General features: G+C 43.7%; 1 protein-coding gene across 1 annotated transcript in view; it reads left to right on the top strand.

Moving 5' to 3' along the window:
- NWD2 (NACHT and WD repeat domain containing 2) overlaps window positions 1–22,940 on the top strand; it is a 52,634-nt gene that overhangs the window by 24,617 nt on the left and 5,077 nt on the right. The window contains exons 3-6 of the mRNA XM_074147320.1: window positions 5,063–5,179; window positions 17,510–17,713; window positions 20,032–20,176; window positions 20,493–21,082. Coding sequence (XP_074003421.1) covers window positions 5,063–5,179; window positions 17,510–17,713; window positions 20,032–20,176; window positions 20,493–21,082 — 1,056 coding nt within the window. The remainder of the gene's footprint in view (window positions 1–5,062; window positions 5,180–17,509; window positions 17,714–20,031; window positions 20,177–20,492; window positions 21,083–22,940) is intronic.

Genomic DNA, 22,940 nt, shown 5'->3' on the forward strand with positions numbered 1-22,940 from the left:
GGAAAGCAGCAAAGCAGTCTGGAGTCGGCTCTGAAGTTGGCTCTATCAAAACATTGGGTTTTGCCTTTTCCATTCTGGATACATGATTTTCTCAGGTTAGGACGCAAAATCAAGACTACAGTTTTTAGTGCAGTGGTGTCAAGAAAATATTCTGTATTTTTCAGATACGGGGATAAATTTGTATTTCCCTGTACAGAGCAGAACACAACTTTTCATCCTGAGATGTAATCTCCTACTGACCAAATAAGAACTACCTTGCATGTGACTACCACAAATACACTATATTATCGGGTGACCTGAAGACACCCTCTTCCTGACAAATCGTGACCCAAATTAAATGCATTTGAGCACATTTGTGGCTCCAGCTTCCGCTGAGTCATCTGGCTGCACAGATAAGTGTCCTCAGGTGTCCCCACGTTGGTGGGAGCTGTCAGGGAGCAATAACCACCATGTGTGTAGAAGCAGAACTGAATATATTCAATCACTCACAGAATCACAGAATGCTATGGGGTTGGGAGGGACCTCTGGAGATCATCTCCTCCAACCCCCTGCCACAGCAGGGGCACCCACAGCAGGTCCCACAGGAACGTGTCCGGGGGGTTTGGAATGTCTCCAGAGAAGGAGATGCCACCACCTCCCTGGGCAGCCTCTTCCAGGGCTCTGCCACCCTCACAGCAAAGAAGTTCTTCCTCATGTTTAGATGGAACTTCTTACAAATTTGTTTGCTCGATGAATTTGCTTTTCCATTGAATCAGAAAATATTTCTGAAAAATGAGTATTGGTGAAGACAGAAGTAAGTTGAGAAAAAGACTCATGGAGCGTGTGGTGTTTTGTACCTGTACAGTACTTTTTTTAGGGGAGGATGGAGAGGTTAAAGAAAGTAGAATCATAGAATCATAGAATGGTTTGAGTTGGAAGGGACCTTAAAGATCATTGAGTTCCAACGCCCCCGCCATGGGCAGGGACACCTCCCACCAGACCAGGTTGTTCCAAGCCCCCTCCAACCTGGCCTTGAACCCCTCCAGGGATGGGGCAGCCACAGCTTCTCTGGACAACCTGTTCCAGTAAAGTAGTTGTAATCGAAAAATTTTGGAGGATAACTAACCGTCGTTAATTAGCAGCATAGTCTTCTTGGGAACAATGAGCTCTTTCAAATCATTTTCCCCATGTGACTTATGCTAGAAGGAAAGTGGAATTTTGCATGAATGAAATTTTTTAGTGGTTTTTTTTTTTTTTTTAAGCACTTGGAAGCAATAAAGATAAAATTATTTCATCTCCTTAGAAAAAAAAAAATCTGTGAAACTGTAAGATGGGTAGGACCAAAGCTAAAATAAGCAGAAGGACACACTGAATTATGAATGAAACGGCTCCGTTAGGTGAGTGGTGTGGAACTGAAGTAGACCAGTGTCAGCCGGCTGTGTGTGAGCAGCTCTCGCAGGGAGCACTGGTTGTGTCCCACCTCGGCAGCCTCGCTGAGAGCCAGAGTGGGCGTTTGTCACACTGTTTTTCCAAATATAAGTCAAAACATACCTCGGCGTCAGATACAGTTGTCTCCTTGTTCCACTTCTTTAATTTTGTCAGTCCTCTTTATTTCAGTTTACATAAAGAATAACCGATAAGCCCCTCATTTCCTGGTGTCTTCAGAGGTTTGATGGCTAAAATATTTCTCCTTGCCGGACAAAATTATAACACGTGAAGATACTGTCGTGGTTTAAGCCCAGCTGGCAGTTAAGATCCACATCCAGAGTTCTCCCCCTTCCCTCGCAAGAAGGGCAGGGAGAAGAGGGAGGAAGGGAAGGGAAAGGAAAGAGGAAAAAAAGCCCCCAAAACCTCATGGGTTGAGATAAAGAGAGTTTAAGAGAAAAATATCAGAAAAGGAAAATACCAATAATAATGATAATAATAATGTTAAAAGAATATACAAGACACAAGTGGTACGGAATATTCCATTATTCTATCTATACCCCTTCTCTGCTTCTACAGGAGGCTGAAAAGAGTCCTTGAAAAGTATAAACGTTGCTCAGCAACAGCTAGAACAGTATGCATTATTGACATTCCTTTCACAGCAATCACTAGAAAGAAAATTAACTCTTTCCCAGCTGAAACCAGGACGGCGCCAAAATTATGTTAGCCCATGAAAGTAATCTATAACGCTGTTAACACGCCGAAGGCAGCTGCTGAGCCCCCACAATATCTGCTGTTCCAGAGAAATTCCTCTTTACATTTACAGAATTAACATGATTTCTGAAGAGTTAATTAAAATAGAAATTGCTTTGGTGTTTCAGATGAGCTTCACAATAAATTCCTTCAAGCAGTAATTCAAATATTTTTGACTGTATGCTAAGATGCTCTAATTTTATGGCTAGAATCGTATCATACATCACTCAAGTAATCAGACAGCTGACTACAATGTGAAGTTCAATAATGAAGTCGTACAGATAAATAACAGAAGGGAGAGAGGAAGAAGGGAACGCTTTTTTCCTAATAACACTAAAAGGGGAAAGGACAGAGAAGAAATTGGTGCGGAAGAGGGAAATAGGAAGGCTGCCTGAGATGCAGTTTTGCAAAGCAGAAGCTGCTTGTTCCAGCAAGATTTTTGAACAGAGTTTCCATAAAAAAATAAAGATATTAAGTGTATTTTCTTGGCGGTGTAAGCTACAATGCATTCCGTACATTGGGCTATTTTGCTCCTCATGGGTCAGCCCGTACATGAGCTCTGATGTTTGACGACAGTGCGCCTGCTCCAGCAAACAATGACTCCTGTCCCCACATTTTCTGGCAGAAATAAAAAACAAGGCTGTCGGTTGTGAAATTAAACCCGGGCATAAATACTTCTAGGATTAGACCTTAAACCTTGGCATTTATTGTTATGAGAAATTTTCCAAGGAGATCAAACAGCTGTAAAGGGGTGAATTTGACTTTTACATCAACCCATTATTAGTTCTTACGTTAGATCCTTGGGCTGATTTTATGATCTGCTTAGTTCTGTGATTCTGTTTCTTACTGAAACAGCAGAGTGCTTCCACAGTACAAATAATATTACAAGAAACAATAATGTAATATATTCATGACAATACAATTTTGATATTTTTTTTAACTACCCATTCGGACTTTTTTTGGTTCAAGTTACATACATGATGTATGCAATAAATAGTGGTTGAATCATAGAATCATAGAATGGTTGGAGCTGGAAGGGACCTTAAAGACCATCGAGTTCCAACCCCCCTGCCCTGGGCAGGGACACCTCCCACCACACCAGGTTGCTCCAAGCCCCCTCCAACCTGGCCTTGAACCCCTCCAGGGATGGGGCAGCCACAGCTTCTCTGGGCAACCTGGGCCAGGCTCTCACCACCCTCACAGCAAAGAAGTTCTTCCTAATATCTCATCTAAATCTCCCCTCTTCCAATTTAAAACCATTACCCCTTGTCCTGTCACTACATCTCCTGACAAAGAGTCCCTCTCCGGCTCTCCTGGAGGCTCCCTTCAGATATTGGAAGGCTGCTATGAGGTCTCCCCGGAGCCTTCTCTTCTCCAGGCTGAACAACCCCAGCTCTCTTAGCCTGTCTTCACAGGGGAGGTGCTCCATCCCTCTGAGCATCTTCGTGGCCCTCCGCTGGACCCGTTCCAACAGGTCCACGTCCTTCCTGTGTTGAGGACTCCAAAGCTGGACACAGTATTCCAGGTGGGGTCTCACGAGCGCAGAGTAGAGGGGTAGAGTCACCTCCCATGACTTGCTGGCCACACTTCTCTTGATGCAGCCCAGGATGGGGTTGGCTTTCTGGGCTGCCAGTGCGCACTGCCGGCTCATGTTGAGCTTCTCATCCACCAACACCCCCAAGTCCTTCTCCTCAGGGCTGCTCTCCAGCCATTCTCCGCCCAACCTGTATTTGTGCCTGGGATTGCCACGTCCCAGGTGCAGGACCCTGCACTTGGCCTGGTTGAACTTCATCCATATTCCAGTTTCTTCCAGGAGTTTGTTTGCAACTAATCACCATCAGAAAACTGAGTCTCTAGCTAGGGAGGAGAGGCTGCAGAGCACGCTGTCTGCCACTGCGTATCTACACAATCTCTGCTTCCAAACTAACAAAGCCCAGCCAACAAAGGAAGTACAACATCACAGAACCTCACAGATTTGTTATTTTGAGCCACGTGCACAGGAAGAGTTTATATCCTGTGGCTACCAATGACACAGGGTGGCAAGTCGTGGTCTTATTGATTAAACTCCCCTTAATTTCCATGCAGCCAGGATTTTATTAACGCTTTAGTCATTATAAAGGTGCTGGAGCGAGTGCAGAGGAGGGCAACGAAGCTGGTGAAGGGCCTGGAAAATAAATCATATGAAGAGCGGTTGAAGGAGCTGGGACTGTTTAGTTTGAGGAAGAGGAGGCTGAGGGGAGACCTCATCACTCTCTACAACTACTTGAAAGGACACTGTAGAGAGGTTGGTGCTGGTCTCTTCGCACAGGTAACTAATGACAGAACGAGAGGGAATGGCTTCAAGCTCCAACAGGGTAGGTTTAGACTGAACATTAGGAAAGAATTCTTCACAGAAAGAGTGGTCGGGCATTGGAACAGGCTGCCCAGGGAGGGGGTTGAGTCACCATCCCTGGATGTGTTTAAGAGCCGTTTAGATGTGGTGTTGGGGGATATGGTGTAGGGGAGAACTTTGTAGAGTAGGGTAGATGGTTGGACCCGATGATCCCAAGGGTCTCTTCCAACCTGGACGATTCTATGATTCTATGATTATTCTTGCCTATCCATTATATGCAATCTAGTAGCAAATAAAGACTACATCAAATCAAGATCTTGTCATGCTAATGTCTGCAAAAAAAAAAAAAAGAATAAATGAATATGGAATGAGAGACTGTCCCAGGAGGGACTATCTTGAGGGAAAATAAGAGGCTTGAATTGTCATTTACCTGCCAGGTTAGCCTGAGGACTGGACCTCACTGCCTTTTACTGCACTGCAGAGCGGTACACAAAACGCTGACAAAGCTAATTTTTAATTTGATGGGTAGAAAGGGCATGTGATAAAGTAACAATGTTGCATACTGTTTTCCAGGTCATAGACTTATACTGGGGAGTGGAAGCAGATGAATGGGACAGTCCCGAGCTGCAAAAGACTCGTATGAAGCTGTTGGAAGATTGCTTGAAAAGTTCTGCAGGTCCATGTTTTGTTGTGGGTATAAAAATAATGTTTTACTTTACAACAAATATATAATGTTAGCTACTCTTGCATGCATGGTTCAGTAACAAATGTGTTCTTTTCTTCCCTCTAAAATAGTTGATACTCCTCACTGTACATTTGCTATACTGCAGCCAGTGTTTCCCTATACAGCGCTGTAGATTAACGGCGATTACTCAGTATTAGTGGAGAGGAAAGAAGGATCTTTCATGATCAGTCCCCATAGCAAAATGGTTTACAAACCACAAGGTACGACTGTAGTACTATTGCTACAGAAGTATGGACTACTTAGAATCATAGAATTGCCTGGGTTGGGAGGGACCTTTCAGATCATGGAGTCCAACCATCAACCCAACACTGACAAAACCCATCACTAACCCATGTCCCTCAGCACCACGTCTGCCTGGCTTTTAGATACCTCCAGGGAGGGGGACTCCACCACCAGGTTCAGACAGCTGGGGAGACCTTCTCACCCTCGCCAACTCCCTGAAAGGAGGGTGTAGCCAGGGGGGGTCGGTCTCTTCTCCCAAGGAACAGGCGATGGGACAAGAGGAAATGGCCTCAAGTTGCGCCAGGGGAGGTTCAGGTTGGATATTAGGAAACATTTTGACACGGAAAGGGTTATGAAGCCTTGGAATGGGCTGCCCAGGGAAGGGGTTGAGGCACCATCCCTGGAGGGATTCAAAAGATGGGTTGACATAGTGCTTAGAGACACGGTTTAGTGATGGTTTTTATCAGAGTTAGGTTGATGGTTGGACTCGGTGATCTTAAAGGTCCCTTCCAACCTAGAAAATTCTGTGATTCTATGATTCTAAAATCTCTGGCGGCGAAGGAAACCTCGTCATGGACCTTTGCCGCATATTTTAGCAGCTCAGAATTTTGAAGCTGTCAAGAACTGCCTGCCCGATATTGTTACTAAGGAAAGAAATCGAGCCAAATCAGACATTCTAAACAGAACAAAGCAGTTAGCAAAGAGGTTGCAGTGTGCCCGTGACGGCTTTATTTATTCCAGGTTTTCCAAGCATGGAGTAAGAGCTCTCCCAGTGACTAGACTGGCAAAACCACAGAAATCTCTTTATGCAGATTTAGGTTTTGCTCTGTTGTACCTCAGTGGGATGGGGTTTTATTTCATTTACAACACACATTGAAGAAGCTTCTACTCCAACAAGCATAATTAGTTTTAATTTATACTAACATAATTAAAAACTGACTTTGGCACCACAGGCTTTGGGAAACTTCCCATTTCTTAAGGAAGTTCTATAAAATGTGCCACTTCCATTCAGGTGGATATTTTTTGATTTTTCAATTACCGCTTTTTAATTCAGACACAGAGCTGGGATTAAATCAAACTATTTAGGATTAACTTGCAGATACGGGTTGATTTTAGAAAGTGTTTCTTTATGGCGTTTTGTGCCTGCATTCTGGTATCAGATGGGGAGAAAATGAAATTCAGCTCTTAAATTAGTGCAGTGTATAAGTTGGAATCCCTGAGCTTTTCTGCAGATTGGAACAACAAAACCCAAAGGAGCCCATATTCATAAATACAAAGGAGGAAGCAGTTCTGAAAAAAAATGGGTAATTTATTTCCTGCGACACTGTCTTTGGGGATGTTCAGGCCACCTCTTACCTACTGGCTGAGCTCTGTCGACACATGATCCAATTAAGGGAGAGAGGAGTTGCATCTTTTTTGATTAGGTTGGCTTTTTATGGTTGTTTGTTTTTTTGCTGTTTGAAATCAGTGCCTATTATACACAATCATGTAAAAACTCATAGCCTTTGCTCCTTTGCTGTAGGTAAATACATACCATGCTATTTTTGATCTACAGGATCATTTATCAAGATTTATTTATGAGGGAAAGGTACTATTTCCATGGGGAAATTTCTGTACAAATTCTATGCAGAAAGCACACTGGTTGTCTCTGGAATCTACATGGGGAAATCGAAATGCAGTGTATTTATGAAGTTGTGAACTGCTTAAACTCTGCATTGTATAACAATACCAAAGGAAAAATACATTCAGTGCACCACTGGAACCTTTAGATTTTCTTGAGTTATGTTTCCTAGTGAATTCCTAAGAGATGGCAATGCAGGGAGGATGGTACAGTGACAATAAAGGTTATATTCTCATGCCATAACTAGTACTGATCACGAACAGGATTCATCCATTATGGATGTGGTCTCAACGCCTTTAACAACTAATAGAAAGACATAGGTACCTCCATACATATGCAATATCTTCTAGATGACTGTTTCTCTGTTAACAGCAAGGAGACGCCAGGGAGTTACACCACTAATTTAGGAACCCGAGTATGGCACTTGATACCAATTAAGGCCTTGAGCTATTTAGGGTGTCGTTAGCCTATAGTGATTATTCCTAGAATCATTTTACTGCCTCTTTTTCGGGGTTCCCTAAGGAATACTCCAGTACTAACCTGCTGTCGATGCCGCCTTAGTACAGCCGAGAGAAGCTTCTCTTCAAACACCCCCTGCAAGTTACAAGCCGTGGGTGTTCTCTTCCATCTGCGCGGCACCACTCGCTCTCTGCCCAAACGGCTGTTCTACGTCCTGAGAAACTGTAAAACGAAAAGGGAGAAATGGAAATGAAATGTTAAGTTTGTCGCCCGTAACGGTTTGCTCGGTTAAAAATACGTTTGGGTTTGTACAAAGCGAAGAGATTCCCCCCCACCCATCACTCAAATCGTCTCGTCCAAAGAAAATAGTAGAAACATTTTCTACCTACTCTGAACAGACACTGCAATTTACGTTATCGCTCTCAAATTATTGACAGCTGGCTTTTAATTTCAGCATTAATGAGCTAATACAAAAGACCTAGCATCATAAAACTGGAATTCCAGTAGGATTTTGAAAGAATATTAGCAATTTACAATATTTGGCATGTTCTTAAATCACCCTGAAATTGAAGACGGAATATGGTAAATTGTGGAGTGAAATGTTTTCTACATCTCTGGATCTTTTTGTTCCCACAGGACAATGCACGTTTTAATTATTCCATGAAGTACACCGCTACTTCATTCTCTTCGCCTGGTACAAATGGTTGATAATTAATTCTGAGCGCATTCCAGCTCAGCAAAAATTCCACATTATATTACTCCAGCTCTCCTGAATCTCCTCAACTCCCGTTTCAGTTCTGGTGTTACATTAGGGTTTATTCCTAATGTAAAAAATTAATATAGACGGGTTCTGGAACAGCTGAGTTACATTTTGCTTTTGCTCTCCTGGGAAAACTGCCACCACACGTTGTAAGTTCGGGATGCTAAAGTCAGGCAAATGTGTCTACAGTAAACCAGCCAGTTTCGGGGGAATGCTGAGCACCCAGTGCTCTTTGGGAATTCAGCAGAAGTTCCACGTCTTTGGTACATTTCAGAATTTAATTTTCCTCAGGGAATCATAGGATCATAGGATGGTTTGGGTTGGAAGGGAACTTAAAGATCATCCAGTGCCACCCCCTGCCCTGGGCAGGGACACCTCCCACCACACCAGGTTGCTCCAAGCCCCATCCAACCTGGCCTTGAACCCCTCCAGGGATGGGGCAGCCACAGCTTCTCTGGGCAACCTGGGCCAGGCTCTCACCACCCTCACACCAAAGAACTTCTTCCCCACATCTCAGCTCCATCTCCCCTCTGTCAGTGTCAAACCCTTCCCCCTCCTCCTAGGGCTCCCCTCCCTCATCCAGAGTCCCTCCCCAGCTTTCCTGGAGCCCCTTGAGGGACAGGAAGGGGCTTGAAGGAGGTCTTCCTGGAGCCTTCTCTTCTCCAGGCTGAACCCCCCCAACTCTCTCAGCCTGTCCTCACAGCAGAGGGGCTCCAGCCCTCCCAGCATCTACGTGGCCTCCTCTGGACCTGTTCCAACAGGTCCATGTCCTTCCTGTGCTGAGGACTCCGGAGCTGGACACAGTTCTCCAGGTGGGGTCTCCCCAGAGTGGAGTACAGTGGTAGAAGAAAGCAGTTCTCTATATAGATTTTAAGGGAATGAGGAGAATCAGCTGGAACGAGATGTGGCACAACAGCTCACCTCTCCCAGTAAAGTATATTCCAAGAAACAAATATCAAAGGAATTTTCTTTTCTCTCCTCATCTGATTCAAAACCCATCCAAATAACAACTCCCTCCAGCAGAAGCGGCTTTGGGGTCCCACAGCGCATCAGGAATGGCTCCCTAGGACGTGGTGGCGTTAATCTGAAGTGCAGCGTATCTCTGCGGACACTAATCCTTTTTTAGACGGACTTGGCCAACAGGAAAGATTTTTCTGTGAACGTCAAAGGAAAGCTCTGTAGACTTTTTTGAAAATCCTTCAACGTAGAAGTGGTGATTAAATTTTAAAGACATAGCATGCAGCTTTCCCCTGAGCAAGCCTTGGTCTTCTTTCACAGGCTCCAGAGTGTCAGGCAGAGGGTGTATATCCCTTCCCGAGGTGTTTGTCCCTGAACAACACACACACACACACAGAGTGGAATCAAGCACGGGGTGACGCGATATGATTAAGCTATTGTAAGTCAGTTCCTTGATCCGCTCTAGGGCTGGGAATGTATTTTCCTGTGAATCATCTCTGATTCTCTAACTCTAAAACCTAGGGTCTAAAAATGCTTACTCATTTTTTAAACATATCTCATTGAAAAAAGGCTACAAGATTCATCAGGCAGCTTCTCCATGGAACATAGAAATTGCATGGGGTTTGATGTAGTTTTAAAATAACTTGCATTTTCAGCTTACAGTCAGAAGGCTGTACATATTTTCTGCTAAGTCACTGTATTTCTTTTTCTTGACATAAATAGAATTTTTTGGTTCTGCCTTCCAGAAGGGCTAAGTATTATGTTTAATATAAATGACCGTATTAGCGAGAACAAGATTAGCACGAACTCAAGTTTCCATCATTCTATGTATAATGTACAGAGGAAGAAATAGGCTGCGTGAGATTTATGAGATTTATTTTCTCTTGACCCTCAAGAGCTTTACCAACCATCTTCTGAGGCAGGATGGGAATCAGGTGGACATGATGGTCCATTCCACAAATGAAGCTGCAGATCAGAAAGCCAACATTGGTGGTGGTGGTATTAAATCCTAAACCTTGCAATTCTATTTCAGTGTAAAGAAAGAGCATATTTTACAGTATTTAGCAGGCAGGTGATAGGTTCAAAAAGAACTCTTAATGCTATTGCTCGCACTCAGGGTACACACCTTCCCCGGGCTCAAATGCAGAGATTCACTTCAGGGATCCTTTGGTTCTCCAACAACAGACCCAGAAACAAACACTTGCCCACGAAGTAACTAGTTCACTTTTCAGGCTGGTTATTGTTCAATCCAGCTGACAGTAACTAGCTCTGGGGTTTTTTAAGATATCCAGAGTGTATAATTTCACTGGATCCTTTTTTCTTCAATGAAAGATACTAATTTACAGAAGTAAAATAAGAGACGGTATCAGTGTTCTTCACAGTGGTATGGTTTTTACCATGGTGGTAAAAAAACAGGACAGTTTTCTCTTAAAATATTTGCTTTCAGTGCAAGGTGGGGTTTTTTGGAGTTAGTGTTCTGTTAGGATGCCATTTACCATCTAATTATCATATGCTCCTTCCTTTCCTAAGTGGAAAACCTCGCAGAGTAACTTTTCATTCCATTCCACCTCGAAAAAATGAAGCAGAGAACACTTGCTTAGAACGCTCTGGAGACTGCAATTATTATAAGTAAACTATACGTTCTTTTCTTGTTAACTGGTTTGCATAGTATAGAAATCACTCTAATGCTTAAAACTGTTTAAAAATAATTTAGAGTAGTAGTGGAATAGTTTTTAGAAGAGTTTTTAGAATTTAGAATGGTTTTTCCATGGTTGGAGAAGCAGCGCGTGGCGTGGCCACGTACTTTAGCAGGGCACAGACTCTGCCTCTCGCTCATGCCATTGCGTGGCATGAGGAGGAGAGTGTTTTTCTTGGAAGAGGTTCCATGACCTGATGTTCCTCGTGATATTTCATTCGTTTCCCGTGGGGATTTGCTACAGAATTTTTAAACATTTGGCGAATGACTTGACCTGTTACCTGCAGGCAGTGTTTAGTATTTAGTGCTTGGACACTTAGCATTAATTTTAGGCCTGATTACCTTTTAGTTAAAATTTATTGTTAGAAAAGCCATGAAGATATCCTAGAAGAAACCTACTATAGGTAAGGTTTTATTTTAAAGTATTCGATTCTTGAAGAAGTATGGTATAGGGCTACAAAGATGCTGAGGGGCCTGGAGCATCTCTCTGCTGAGGAAAGGCTGAGGGACTTGGGTCTTTTTAGTCTGGAGAAGAGAAGACTGAGGGGGGATCTGATCAACGCCTATAAATACTTAAAGGGTGGGTGTCAGGAGGATGGGGCCAGTCTTTTCTCAGTGGTGCCCAGTGACAGGACAAGAGGAAACGGGCACAAACTGGAACATGGGAAGTTCCATCTCAACATGAGGAGGAACTTCTTTGCTGTGAGGGTGGCAGAGCCCTGGAAGAGGCTGCCCAGAGAGGTGGTGGAGTCTCCTTCTCTGGAGACATTCCAAACCCGCCTGGACACGTTCCTGTGGGACCTGCTGTGGGTGCCCCTGCTCTGGCAGGGGGTTGGAGGAGATGATCTCCAGAGGTCCCTTCCAACCCCATAGCATTCTGATGATATCTGAAGAAATCTGGTTATTTCTTGAATGCTTATTCTTCCAAAAGCTGGCAATCCAGGACTGCTCTGAGAAGAGGCGGAGAGGATGCATGTATGGGCTCCAGTGGAACCTCACAAAGACCAAGAGGTAGAGGTGGTATGGCTGACCCCATGAAGCTCAGCCAAAGATCATTGGATCAGATCACTCACCAGCTCCAAAACTCTATTTTCAATGCAACCGGAGCTTTCCGTGTCGGCAAAACAGCAAAAAAATTGTTGCTCTTAAGTTGACAAGTATCTAAAGTCACGGCACAAATCATTACAAATCTGACTTCTCAAATTACTTGGTTTGAAGATGTTAACATATAATTTAAAAAAAAAAAAAAGAAAAAACAACCAAAAACCAACCAACAAAAACCAGATTAATTAAACCAATCAGTAACGAATATAAATGAATATAACTTGCTGTTATTTGACAGTTTGTTTTTATTAAAATCACCACTAAATATCTTAGTTGGAATTAAATATGTCTAAAATTTCTACCTGTTCTATACCAATAAAAGGTATTAGGGCTCACGAACATCTTAGTGCTGATGTCTGGACTAATTATGTGAGATGCACTAGGAATCCCATCATATCAAGACCAAATCCAAATGGGGTTAGTTTCCTCCTTTTGGTCATTTTTATGACTGTGCCTATAATTTGAGTACATTTCCACACCAAGAAGATCAGAGGGAAAAATATTTCCCATCTGGAACTAACTGGTAATTTTTTAATCTTCGTTTAATAGTAACTTCAGCCTCGGGCTGAAGCAAAGCTAACAAGACAACTGCTGAGGTTGCTTTGTGTTAATTCTATAAAGTTTTGTTAGATACAAATGGTTGCTGAGGGGTTTATACATGTTTGCCAGCCTGGTAGCTTTAAACAGCTCAATCACCTTCAATCTAATGAATCTTTAATTTGTTTTCTTACTATTAAAGGAAAATGACTCATCAGGTGGGAGATTTTGATTCACGAGTCGGCATATAAAAATGTCTCTTGGTACTGAACATAGTGTAAACATTGCTGTTCCCTTTAAAAATAATTTCTTATAATAATCATCAAAACGCTGCGATGTTATTACCACAAATTGAAGTTTTAGGTTATTTCTGTAGAGCACTGTGAGATTTTTCATAAAGGTCTGAAATAACACTATTCTTATTTGCAAACTTGTGAAACAACATGAAGACTATGAAAAATTATATTTCCTTTTCAGTTCCGTTGCTTTATTTTTCTTCATTTTCCTATGAAGAAATTTGCATTTAATTGAATATACAGAGACCATGGGGAGGGGGGCAGATATTTCCAGAGGCTGCTGCAAGGCTCTGGCATGGATGCAGTTCAGACACTGAAGCCTCCCCCCCAAAAAAAACCCCTGCAATTCAGATCTTCTCATTTAGTTCTCAAGGTTTGAGTGGGTTGGTGGTACCCTGATAGACTCCACGTACACAGCCAGATGTAAGGTTAACTGTAGCGACACCAACAGGGTGAGGGGGAGGAGGCTGTTCCCCGGTACCAGATAGAAGGAGATACTTCCAAACCTCACCTCTGTGTCCAAACATGAGAAAATTAAGTTTTCACACTCTGTACACGCAAATACATCCATCCTAAGGTTGTAACATAGCCTTATAAACGAGTAGTAGCAGCTTGAGGGAGGGGATTCTGCCCCTCTGCTCCACTCTGGGGAGACCCCACCTGGAGAACTGTGTCCAGCTCTGGAGTCCTCAGCACAGGAAGGACATGGACCTGTTGGAGCGGGGCCAGAGGAGGCCACGGAGATGCTGGGAGGGCTGGAGCCCCTCTGCTGTGAGGACAGGCTGAGAGAGTTGGGGGGGGATCAGCCTGGAGAAGAAAAGGCTCCGGGGAGACCTCCTTAGAGCCCCTTCCAGTCCCTCAAGGGGCTCCAGGAGAGATGGGGAGGGGCTCTTGATGAGGGAGGGGAGCCACAGGAAGAGGGGGAAGGGTTTGACACGGAAAGAGGGGAGATGGAGATGAGATGTGGGGAAGAAGTTCTTTGGTGTGAGGGTGGTGAGAGCCTGGCCCAGGTTGCCCAGAGAAGCTGTGGCTGCCCCATCCCTGGAGGGGTTCAAGGTCAGGTTGGAGGGGGCTTGGAGCAACCTGGTCTGGTGGGAGGTGTCCCTGCCCAGGGCAGGGGGTGGCACTGGATGGGCTTTAAGGTTCCTTCCAACCCAAACCATCCTATGATCTTTTAAGATTAATCTTTAAACTTTTCCATAATCCAAGATCAAACAAGAAGAGAAATGCCTCAAAGCAAAATGATACAAGGCTTCTTTTGTTGTTTATCGTCCCAAATGGAGGACAATCTTTTGTCTGTGGGATTCTTCTTGTACGTGTGTCTATTTTTCCCTCAACTCATACTGGACTTCTAGCAAAGTATTAGCAATGCCATCAAGGTACACCATGATAAATGTATGTCCTCTGTTTTTTAACATTTGATTTTAAAAGATGTGAAGGCTTTCAAACAGCATTTGCATAGGGCTCTGTTTAATTTTAAAGCTTGTGAAGCAGTCGCCCACAGTGATTCCAGTATTGTGACCACGTCAAAGTTCCTTTTCATCGTGTTTTGCTCCAGTAGCCAGGAGGATGATCCCTAATTCAGGATTATTTACATGATGTCAGATATGCAATGACAGATAAGATACAAGAAAAAAAATAATCCATCTTTTCATTTTAAAGCAGTGCCTTTCGTTATTTACCTATAGTACAGTGGGGAGAGAACAGCACAAACTGTACCAGAGAAGCAGAAAAGTACACAGAATAATTCCAAAACAAATTTAGTTGATTAAATGCAGTACATTAAACCCAGACATTTTAATGTTGACATTTGAGTATTGTTAGTGAGGGGCCCAGCTATTGACCTTTGCTTGGGCAACTGTCTATTGAATCCACTGGAATTCAGTTCAGCAAAAGTGTAGCCTAATGAATTTCAAGTAATAATTGCTGTACAAGGTAATTGTAAAATTTGCATAGCAAAGCTCCTCTGAGAGAAATTTATGAGTTTTCTACATCAATCTGACTGTGCAAAGCCTTGCAATTCAGCATGATGTGAGTTATTAACCTCAGCTGAATAAGGAAGGAACAAAATATTATATTTGGTTTAACCTCTGCAGCTTCAGAAATGCAAAATTATAGGGCTCTATGAATAGATCAGGGCAGTGAAAACTCAGAAATTCTTCCCGGTTTTCTCACTACGGGAAGCGACACAGCTCTGTCTGCAGGGGAGCAAAGGTATGGGTTAGAATGATCACATAGACAAAATAAATTCATGTAATGAAAACAGCAGATCATTAATAATAATAAACCGTTAAAATGATTATTACTTAATTCTGGTTACTGAACCCATTTGTTCCTTTCTCCTGACTCCTGGATGTGCCCACTGAAGGAAGCTGCTGTAGGGTGTGAAGGGGCAGCCAGGCAAACCCATCTTTTCCCCTAATGCCTCTCTGTCAGAGCAGCTTCCTGAAGGATTTGGGTGCTGGGACTTGTCAGAGACCGAAACCTGGGCTATACGAGCTACCTCAGTTCCTACATTCCTTCATTTCTCCTAAGCAGTGGACAGACATTGACTTGTTCCTGTCCACCAGCTCTTGTCACTGCTTCTCTGTTGGAGAATGAGCAAGTTGCCCATGAGCCAGCAACGTGCCCTTGCGGCCAAAAAGGCCAATGGCATCCTGGGGGGCATCAAGAAAAGCATGGCCAGCAGGTGGAGGGAGGTCATCCTGCCCCTCTGCTCTGCCCTGGGGAGGCCCCATCTGGAGCACTGGGTCCAGTTCTGGGCTCCCCAGTTCCAAAAGGACAGGGAACTGCTGGAGAGGGGACAGCAGAGGGCTACAAAGATGGTGAAGGGACTGGAGCATCTCTCTGCTGAGGAAAAGCTGAGAGCCCTGGGGCTGTTCAGCCTGGAGAAGAGCAGACTGAGGGGACCTCATCAATGCTGAGCAATAGCTACAGGGCGAGGGGCAAGAGGATGGGGTCAGGCTCTTCTCAGTGGTGCCCAGAGACAGGACAAGAGGGAACGGGCACAAACTGGAACATGGGAAGTTCCATCTCAACATGAGGAGGAGCTTCGTTGCTGTGAGGGTGGCAGAGCCCTGGAAGAGGCTGCCCAGAGAGGTGGTGGAGTCTCCTTCTCTGGCGACATTCCAAACCCACCTGGACACATTTGGAAGTGTTGGCATGGACTGCTCTGGTGTTTCTGCTCTGAGGCTACAGCCTCCAGCACCACGAGCCATTGAGCACCTTCTGCCAACGCAACTCCATTCAGATAAGTGGTCTGCACGCTTTTATAATCAGCGAGACAGGCTTCATCATCATCAGTTATTGATTTTTCACGGTTTAGCTACAGCTGGAAAAGTTTAAAACAGCTTCTCATTATGATGAGTGCTTTAAAAATAATGAATATTTAGATTTTTATTATTTACAAACAAGGTCATTTACATTTTGAGGTAACTGTATTTGCATTAGCATTACTTTACTAAGAGATCTTTCTGCTTCAAATCAAGATGCTGATACTGTTGGCTCCTCTCCACATTAAGTACTTCTCCTCATTAACTCAAAATCTTTACTGAATACATTTAAATGAGGAAAGAAATAACAACCCTTGCTTTAAAGGAAGTGAGAGTTCTCACTGACTTCTGTGGACCAAGATTTGGATGCAGAATTAAGCTGATGATGGCAAATTTGAAAAAAAAATCAGCTGAAAGAACGCAAGAGTGTCCTGCAACTCTATCTTCTATAAAGTTTTCCCCAATCCTTTTTTTATAAATTATTTATGGACAGCAACCTATAGAAATAAATTCCAAAAAGAAATGTATTCTGAGCAGCACAACCAACATTTTAATCCTCAGGTGAAAAGTCTCCTGTGCCACGGTTTAAGAGATTATTTCCACAAATCTTTGCCTGCATATCCAATATGTGCATTTAAGTACTAAAATTTCTATTTCTATTCGGTATTTGATCAAAACAGTTTTCCCCACTGTTCATTCAGTGGACAGATTCCGGGCAAAGCCATTGAACTTTTTTACAACAAGGGAATAGGAGAGAGCAAAGCAGCTTGTGGTTCTGCAACATCGATCCTTGGTATTGCTGGTATAAACCACATTTTTAATAATACCAGTATGAGCCGTACGTAACATCGTGTGAGTTTTCATCAATCAGAAAAGAAAACCTTCTGTTCCATTACTGTGGAACCTAAGAATAAAGCCAAGGGGAGAAGAATCCAGAGATGCATCCTTATCCTAAATCCAGAGAAAAGGATCTCCCTATTTGCTTTTCCATGTGAGATTAATGCCAACCTCTGACCAATGGGAATCAACAATACACGAGTCAATACTGTGCTAAGAAAGTCTGTTGGGTACTTTTTAATTTCTTCTTTTGAATGCCTTTGTATTTTTATTACCAGTTAATAAAGAGAGACAATGCATCTACTTAAAATTTTACCAAGTCATCACAGTAGGATGCAGCTCAGTAGGGTACCCTCAGCAGCAGTTCATCTTACGCTGTATCGGTGTCCCTTCCTAGTAATTTCAAAGTCATTAAACTATTACCGCACCGATTTTCATGAAATTCAGATCCCGAGGAGGGGTTTTGCCTAACCAAAAAGCAAAATTTAATCCCTACTTTCCTGTAAATACACAGGGCCTGTTGGGAGAGAAGTACGGGAACATCCGAATTCCAGGGGAAGTAGAGTCAGCAGAATTTGAAATGATCCTGGACGCTGCGGTGGAGGCCAAGCTGGAGACGAGGATTTTGGAAGAGTGGTACTGCAGGGATGAGAACGCGGTGCCACCAGCATATTACCTCAGACCAAAATCGGAAATGCTGAAGAACTACCAGAATACAGTAAGTCATAATCGCCTTCTTATCAAATTATCAGTTACAGGGGTGGGCAGCCCCCCGGGGCAGGGACTTGCTGCTGCCTTTAAATTATAGAATCATAGAATTGTCCAGGTTGGAAGGGACCTTTCAGATCATGGAGTCCAACCATCAACCCAACACTGACAAAACCCATCACTGACCCATTGTCCCTCAGCACCACGTCTGCGCGGCTTTTAAATCCCTCCAGGGATGGGGACTCCACCACTGCCCTGGGCAGCCTGGTCCGAGGCTTGACAACCTGTTCAGTGTAGAAATTTTTCCTAATATCCATCCTAAACCTCCCCTGGTGCAACTTGAGGCCGTTTCGTCTTGTCCCATCGCCTGTTCCTTGGGAGAAGAGATGGACCCCAATTAACTTCTACAGAATTAACTCCTACAGCCCTGTCCCCACCTGAGGAACTGGTGCCGTGATGCTCCTTTCCCATACGTGGGGAAGGGATCAGCTCCGAAACACCACGGGACACGACGGCATTTGCAGAGGAAATACACATTTCCCCTTTTATCCCCACACAAGAAAGCTCCTTAACAGTCAAACAGTGAAGTGCTTAGTGCTGTCCCGCGTCAGATCTTATACTTTCAACATACTGTCTTCTAACAGAAGATTTTTGAACACTAATTATGATTTTTAAAACAGGCGTTTTGTCTTTAATTGATGTCAATAAAAACTGTATATTGCCCAGGGCTCAGTTCTACCCCCCTACACATCCTATATACCCATGTACATAGGATCAACTACCCTATACACAGATTTCAGTGTACAATAAATGAAGTCCTTACCAGAGTATTCCCTTCGTTTGGAGCGCATGCTGTATTATACCAGAAAATTAAGTTAAACCATGATACTGCCTTCACTTATCGTGTGGCAGAATGTTTTCCCTGTTGCATGAAAAAACTAATTCTGCAGTATTCATCCCAAGGGAGAAAGCAGGTTTTCTAACCAGTTTTGCTACTGCCCACATTATCCCTTTGAATAAAGCTTGGCTTTTTTTGTTATTAAAACTTTGTACCTTTCCTCAAGCCACTGAGACACAGGAGCAAGTAAAAAGATGTTCATAACTGAAAGCTCACGTAGAGTTACATCTCATAAACTTCCAGAAAGTAATAAAAAATACGCAGCTCAAGAAAGGGTTTCTAGGGAGCTTATCCTGGAAACTCTTCTTTTTCCTCTGACAGCCTCCAGGAAAACTAGAGACCCCTTAAAGGCTTCTCCTGCTTCCCCCCATGGCTGTTTTTTCCTCTGACAGCCTCCAGGAAAACTAGAGACCCCTTAAAGGCTTCCCCTGCTTTCCCTAAAGCTGTTCTTCTAACACCCTCCAGGAAAGCTGGAGACCCCTTAAAGGCTTCCCCTGCTTCCCCCCGTGGCTGTTCTTTTTCCTCTGACAGCCTCCAGGAAAACTAGAGACCCCTTAAAGGCTTCCCCTGCAGCAGTAACGCAGCAGCGACTGCCTTAGAGGAACCTCCATGGGGGTGTCTGCGAGATACCATGGGAAAGAGTTAGTCCGTTTATATTAAGAGTTCCTCCTGATGACAGTGAGATAACTGTTACCATAGCAATGAAGAAATCAAAGTAACATCGGATATAATCCCGTATTTATCAAATATGGTAGCTAATATTAATATTAGGTAACTAATATTAAGTGCTTAATTACAGGAACCTCATTTTCAGTTTTGAGATCCAAGTTTAAATTCTTATTATTACTTGTCATTAAAGGAGTGACGATTTCAGCAGTATTACTACTGCTTCATTAGCATTATTTTAGGCTTGATTCTCAAAACCTTCTTTCTCTGAAGGTGTTATTGGCCTTACTCTTGAAAAATATTGCATTAGCTGCCTACAGAAGGGATTCAGAAAATACTCACAGAATCACAGAATGGTTTGGGTTGGAAAAGACCTTAAAGCCCATCCAGTGCCACCCCGTGCCCTGGGCAGGGACACCTCCCACCACACCAGGTTGCTCCAAGCCCCCTCCAACCTGGCCTTCAACCCCTCCAGGGATGGGGCAGCCACAGCTTCTCTGGGCAACCTGGACCAGGCTCTCACCACCCTCACACCAAAAAAGTTCTTTCTGGTATCAACTCAAATTAGTTCACTTTTATAATTCTAAAAAGGAATACATTCTGATTACCTGCAGTATAAAAAGTTTAACTCCTATTTATTTATTTTTAGTGTATGTGTTTCTCTGTTACCATGTCATTTATGACCTTGAATATTAGACTTTTACTTTCTGAAGCTGTAGATGTGTGTATTCCAGCTACTGTCTAACTCTGGGTATTTTTAAAAGATGGAATCTTCTTCAAACTCTATGAATGAGAACAAATGGCAAGATATATCAGAAGAGATTAAGAAGATTTTTAAGACTGCTGTGAAACTGCTGTACGAGAAAGGAAAAATGAAACACAGCCAAGCAAAAAGATACCTTTCCTCTGGTAAAGTTCAGACTAACTATTTCTATATATTAATTTATTATCTTTTTCTATCGACCTTTCCACAAGTAGGAAAACATATTTCTGTCAGCATTTCGCATATAATTGAAGAGAAAAAAAAAAAACAAACCCATTGATTGTGTTTGCTCGAGACCAAAACCCATACGAGGCATCCAGTGATTTTTCTGTGCTTTTTGTGGTTTTTACAGAAAAAAGATGCAATCATTTAAGAGGCTGCCTGTTGGGGGTGGGGGGGACGTTCTTGAACTCTTTACAAGGAAAAGATACCAGAAACTCTGTGTTCTCTTTTCATCCTCAGCTATTGAAGATGAACTCGATTTTGCCTTGGGTAAACAAACCCCAGCTTTCCTGAAGAAGTGCGTTTGCTACATTCGGAAAATTGCCAATATTGAGCGTTTCGTTAAAATTCCAGAGATGGGAAAATACATGGATGTGGTCCATACAGCTGGGAAGTTTCTACGAGACCCCGAAGCTCACGAGAAACTGCTCAAGCTCAGGGATGAATTCATTCCTACCATCGTCGCGTCATCCAACCTGAGGGTCTACACGTCGGTCACTCACTGCGACATGAAACTGGGCTACTCCCAGGAAGTGGAGAACCATTACATCGAAGGGCTTGGCAAACAGTTCTACGAAGACATGATCGATATCATCCAAGCGACCGTCCAGCAGAATTTTGACACCGAGACGGACCTGCTGTACGACGAAGTTCTCCAACACTCATCGCTGTGTAAAACGTACTCTGCTTTTTACGAATATAGATGTGAGGCATTAAACATCGTTCACAAGTACATTCTGCCGAGCAAAATAGGACACATTAACCCGCTCATCATATACGGAGGACCATGCACAGGGAAGACTCTTTTATTAGCCGAAGTGGCAAAGAAGGTAAAAAAATAGGATGAAATTCAACTGGGGCAAGTGTAGGGTGCTGCACCTGGGGAGGAATAACCCCCTGCACCAGGACAGGTTGGGGCTGACCTGCTGGGGAGCAGCTCTGAGGAGAAAGACCCGGGAGTCCTGGTGGACAACAGAATGCCCATGAGCCAGCAATGGGCCCTTGTGGCCAAGAAGGCCAATGGCATCCTGGGGGGCATCAAGAAGAGTGTGACCAGCAGGTGGAGGGAGGTCATCCTGCCCCTCTGCTCTGCCCTGGGGAGGCCCCATCTGGAGCACTGGGTCCAGTTCTGGGCTCCCCAGTTCCAGAAGGACAGGGAACTGCTGGAGAGGGGGCAGCAAAGGGCTACAAAGATGCTGAGGGGCCTGGAGCATCTCTCTGCTGAGGAAAGGCTGAGGGACTTGGGTCTTTTTGGTCTGGAGAAGAGAAGACTGAGGGGGGATCTGATCAACACCTATAAATACTTCAAGGGTGGGTGTCAGGAGGATGGGGCCAGTCTTTTCTCAGTGGTGCCCAGGGACAGGACAAGAGGGAAACGGCACAAACTGGAACACACGAAGTTCCATCTGAACATGAGGAGAAACTTCTTTGCTGTGAGGGTGGCAGAGCCCTGGAAGAGGCTGCCCAGAGAGGTGGTGGAGTCTCCTTCTCTGGAGACATTCCAAACCCGCCTGGACACGTTCCTGGGGGACCTGCTCTGGGTGACCCTGCTCTGGCAAGGGGTTGGAGGAGATGATCTCCAGAGGTCCCTTCCAACTTCTATCATTCTGCGATTCTGTGATTTTGTTTAATACTTTACATAATGTGGTGATGTTGGGAGCATCAGTGTGTAAGGGCCATCTTAGTTGTCATTCTTCCGTTTGTCAACAGATCTGATATCGGCCCTCAATATATAAAATAAAAATAATAAAAAGTATATTCTACATAGTATTTACACATACTCAGAAAGAGATGTACATTTCAATAATAACGTGTCTGTATCACGTGCTTAGCCAAAACAAAAATATTTTAACAGAGCTCTTAAAAACCTATTAGGAATCAATATATTTTTGAATTAACAACGTGTATTTTAGAAGGATCTCTTACCCACTTGTTCCACTGAGGTCCTATGAATCTGGAACCATCTAAACATCATATGCTGGTTTTAGTCTTACTCACAAATATAACACGTCTTTCCAAGTCACGCCCTCTTATGTTCTCATCGGAAATCACTCCGGAATTAGGCCGATGCGCTCACTAGAAATCTATCTGTAATAACCTGCAAAAATACCTGTACTTTTTTATCTGCCATATGCTGTGTAAGTCACTGAGCTGAGTACCAGCAGGAGACGGGTGAAAGACTCGCAAGGCAGGACCAGACGCAGAACAAGACAGAGCTGGAATCTCTAAGGCTAAGTCTCCAGCTGGGAGTCACAACTTTGAGTTCCCCGCAGGGTGCTCAGAGAATTCAGCAGAGAGGGATGGGAAAGAGCCCTGTCAGCCAGAAGGAAATTGAGAAGGCAACAATAACGTTTAAAATCCCGTATCTTTCCCAACTGTGACTTCCTGTAGATTCACAATAGTTGTCTACGTGAAATAGGGATTTACAACTCAAGATTGAGAAGAGAAGGCTGAGGGGAGACCTTATTAATGCCTATAAGTATCTCAAGGGTGGGTTGAAGGAGGAGGGAGCCAGACTCTTTTCAGTGGTTCCCAGTGACAGGACAAGGGGCAACGGGCACAAATTGGAACATAAGAGGTTCCACTCGAATATGAGAAACAATTTCTTCACGGTGAGGGTGCCAGAGCCCTGGAACAGGCTGCCCAGGGAGGTTGTGGAGTCCCCTTCTTTGGAGATTTTCAAGACCC

Source organism: Numenius arquata, chromosome 5 (genome assembly GCF_964106895.1).
Source record: "Numenius arquata chromosome 5, bNumArq3.hap1.1, whole genome shotgun sequence".
Lineage (NCBI taxonomy): Eukaryota > Metazoa > Chordata > Aves > Charadriiformes > Scolopacidae > Numenius > Numenius arquata.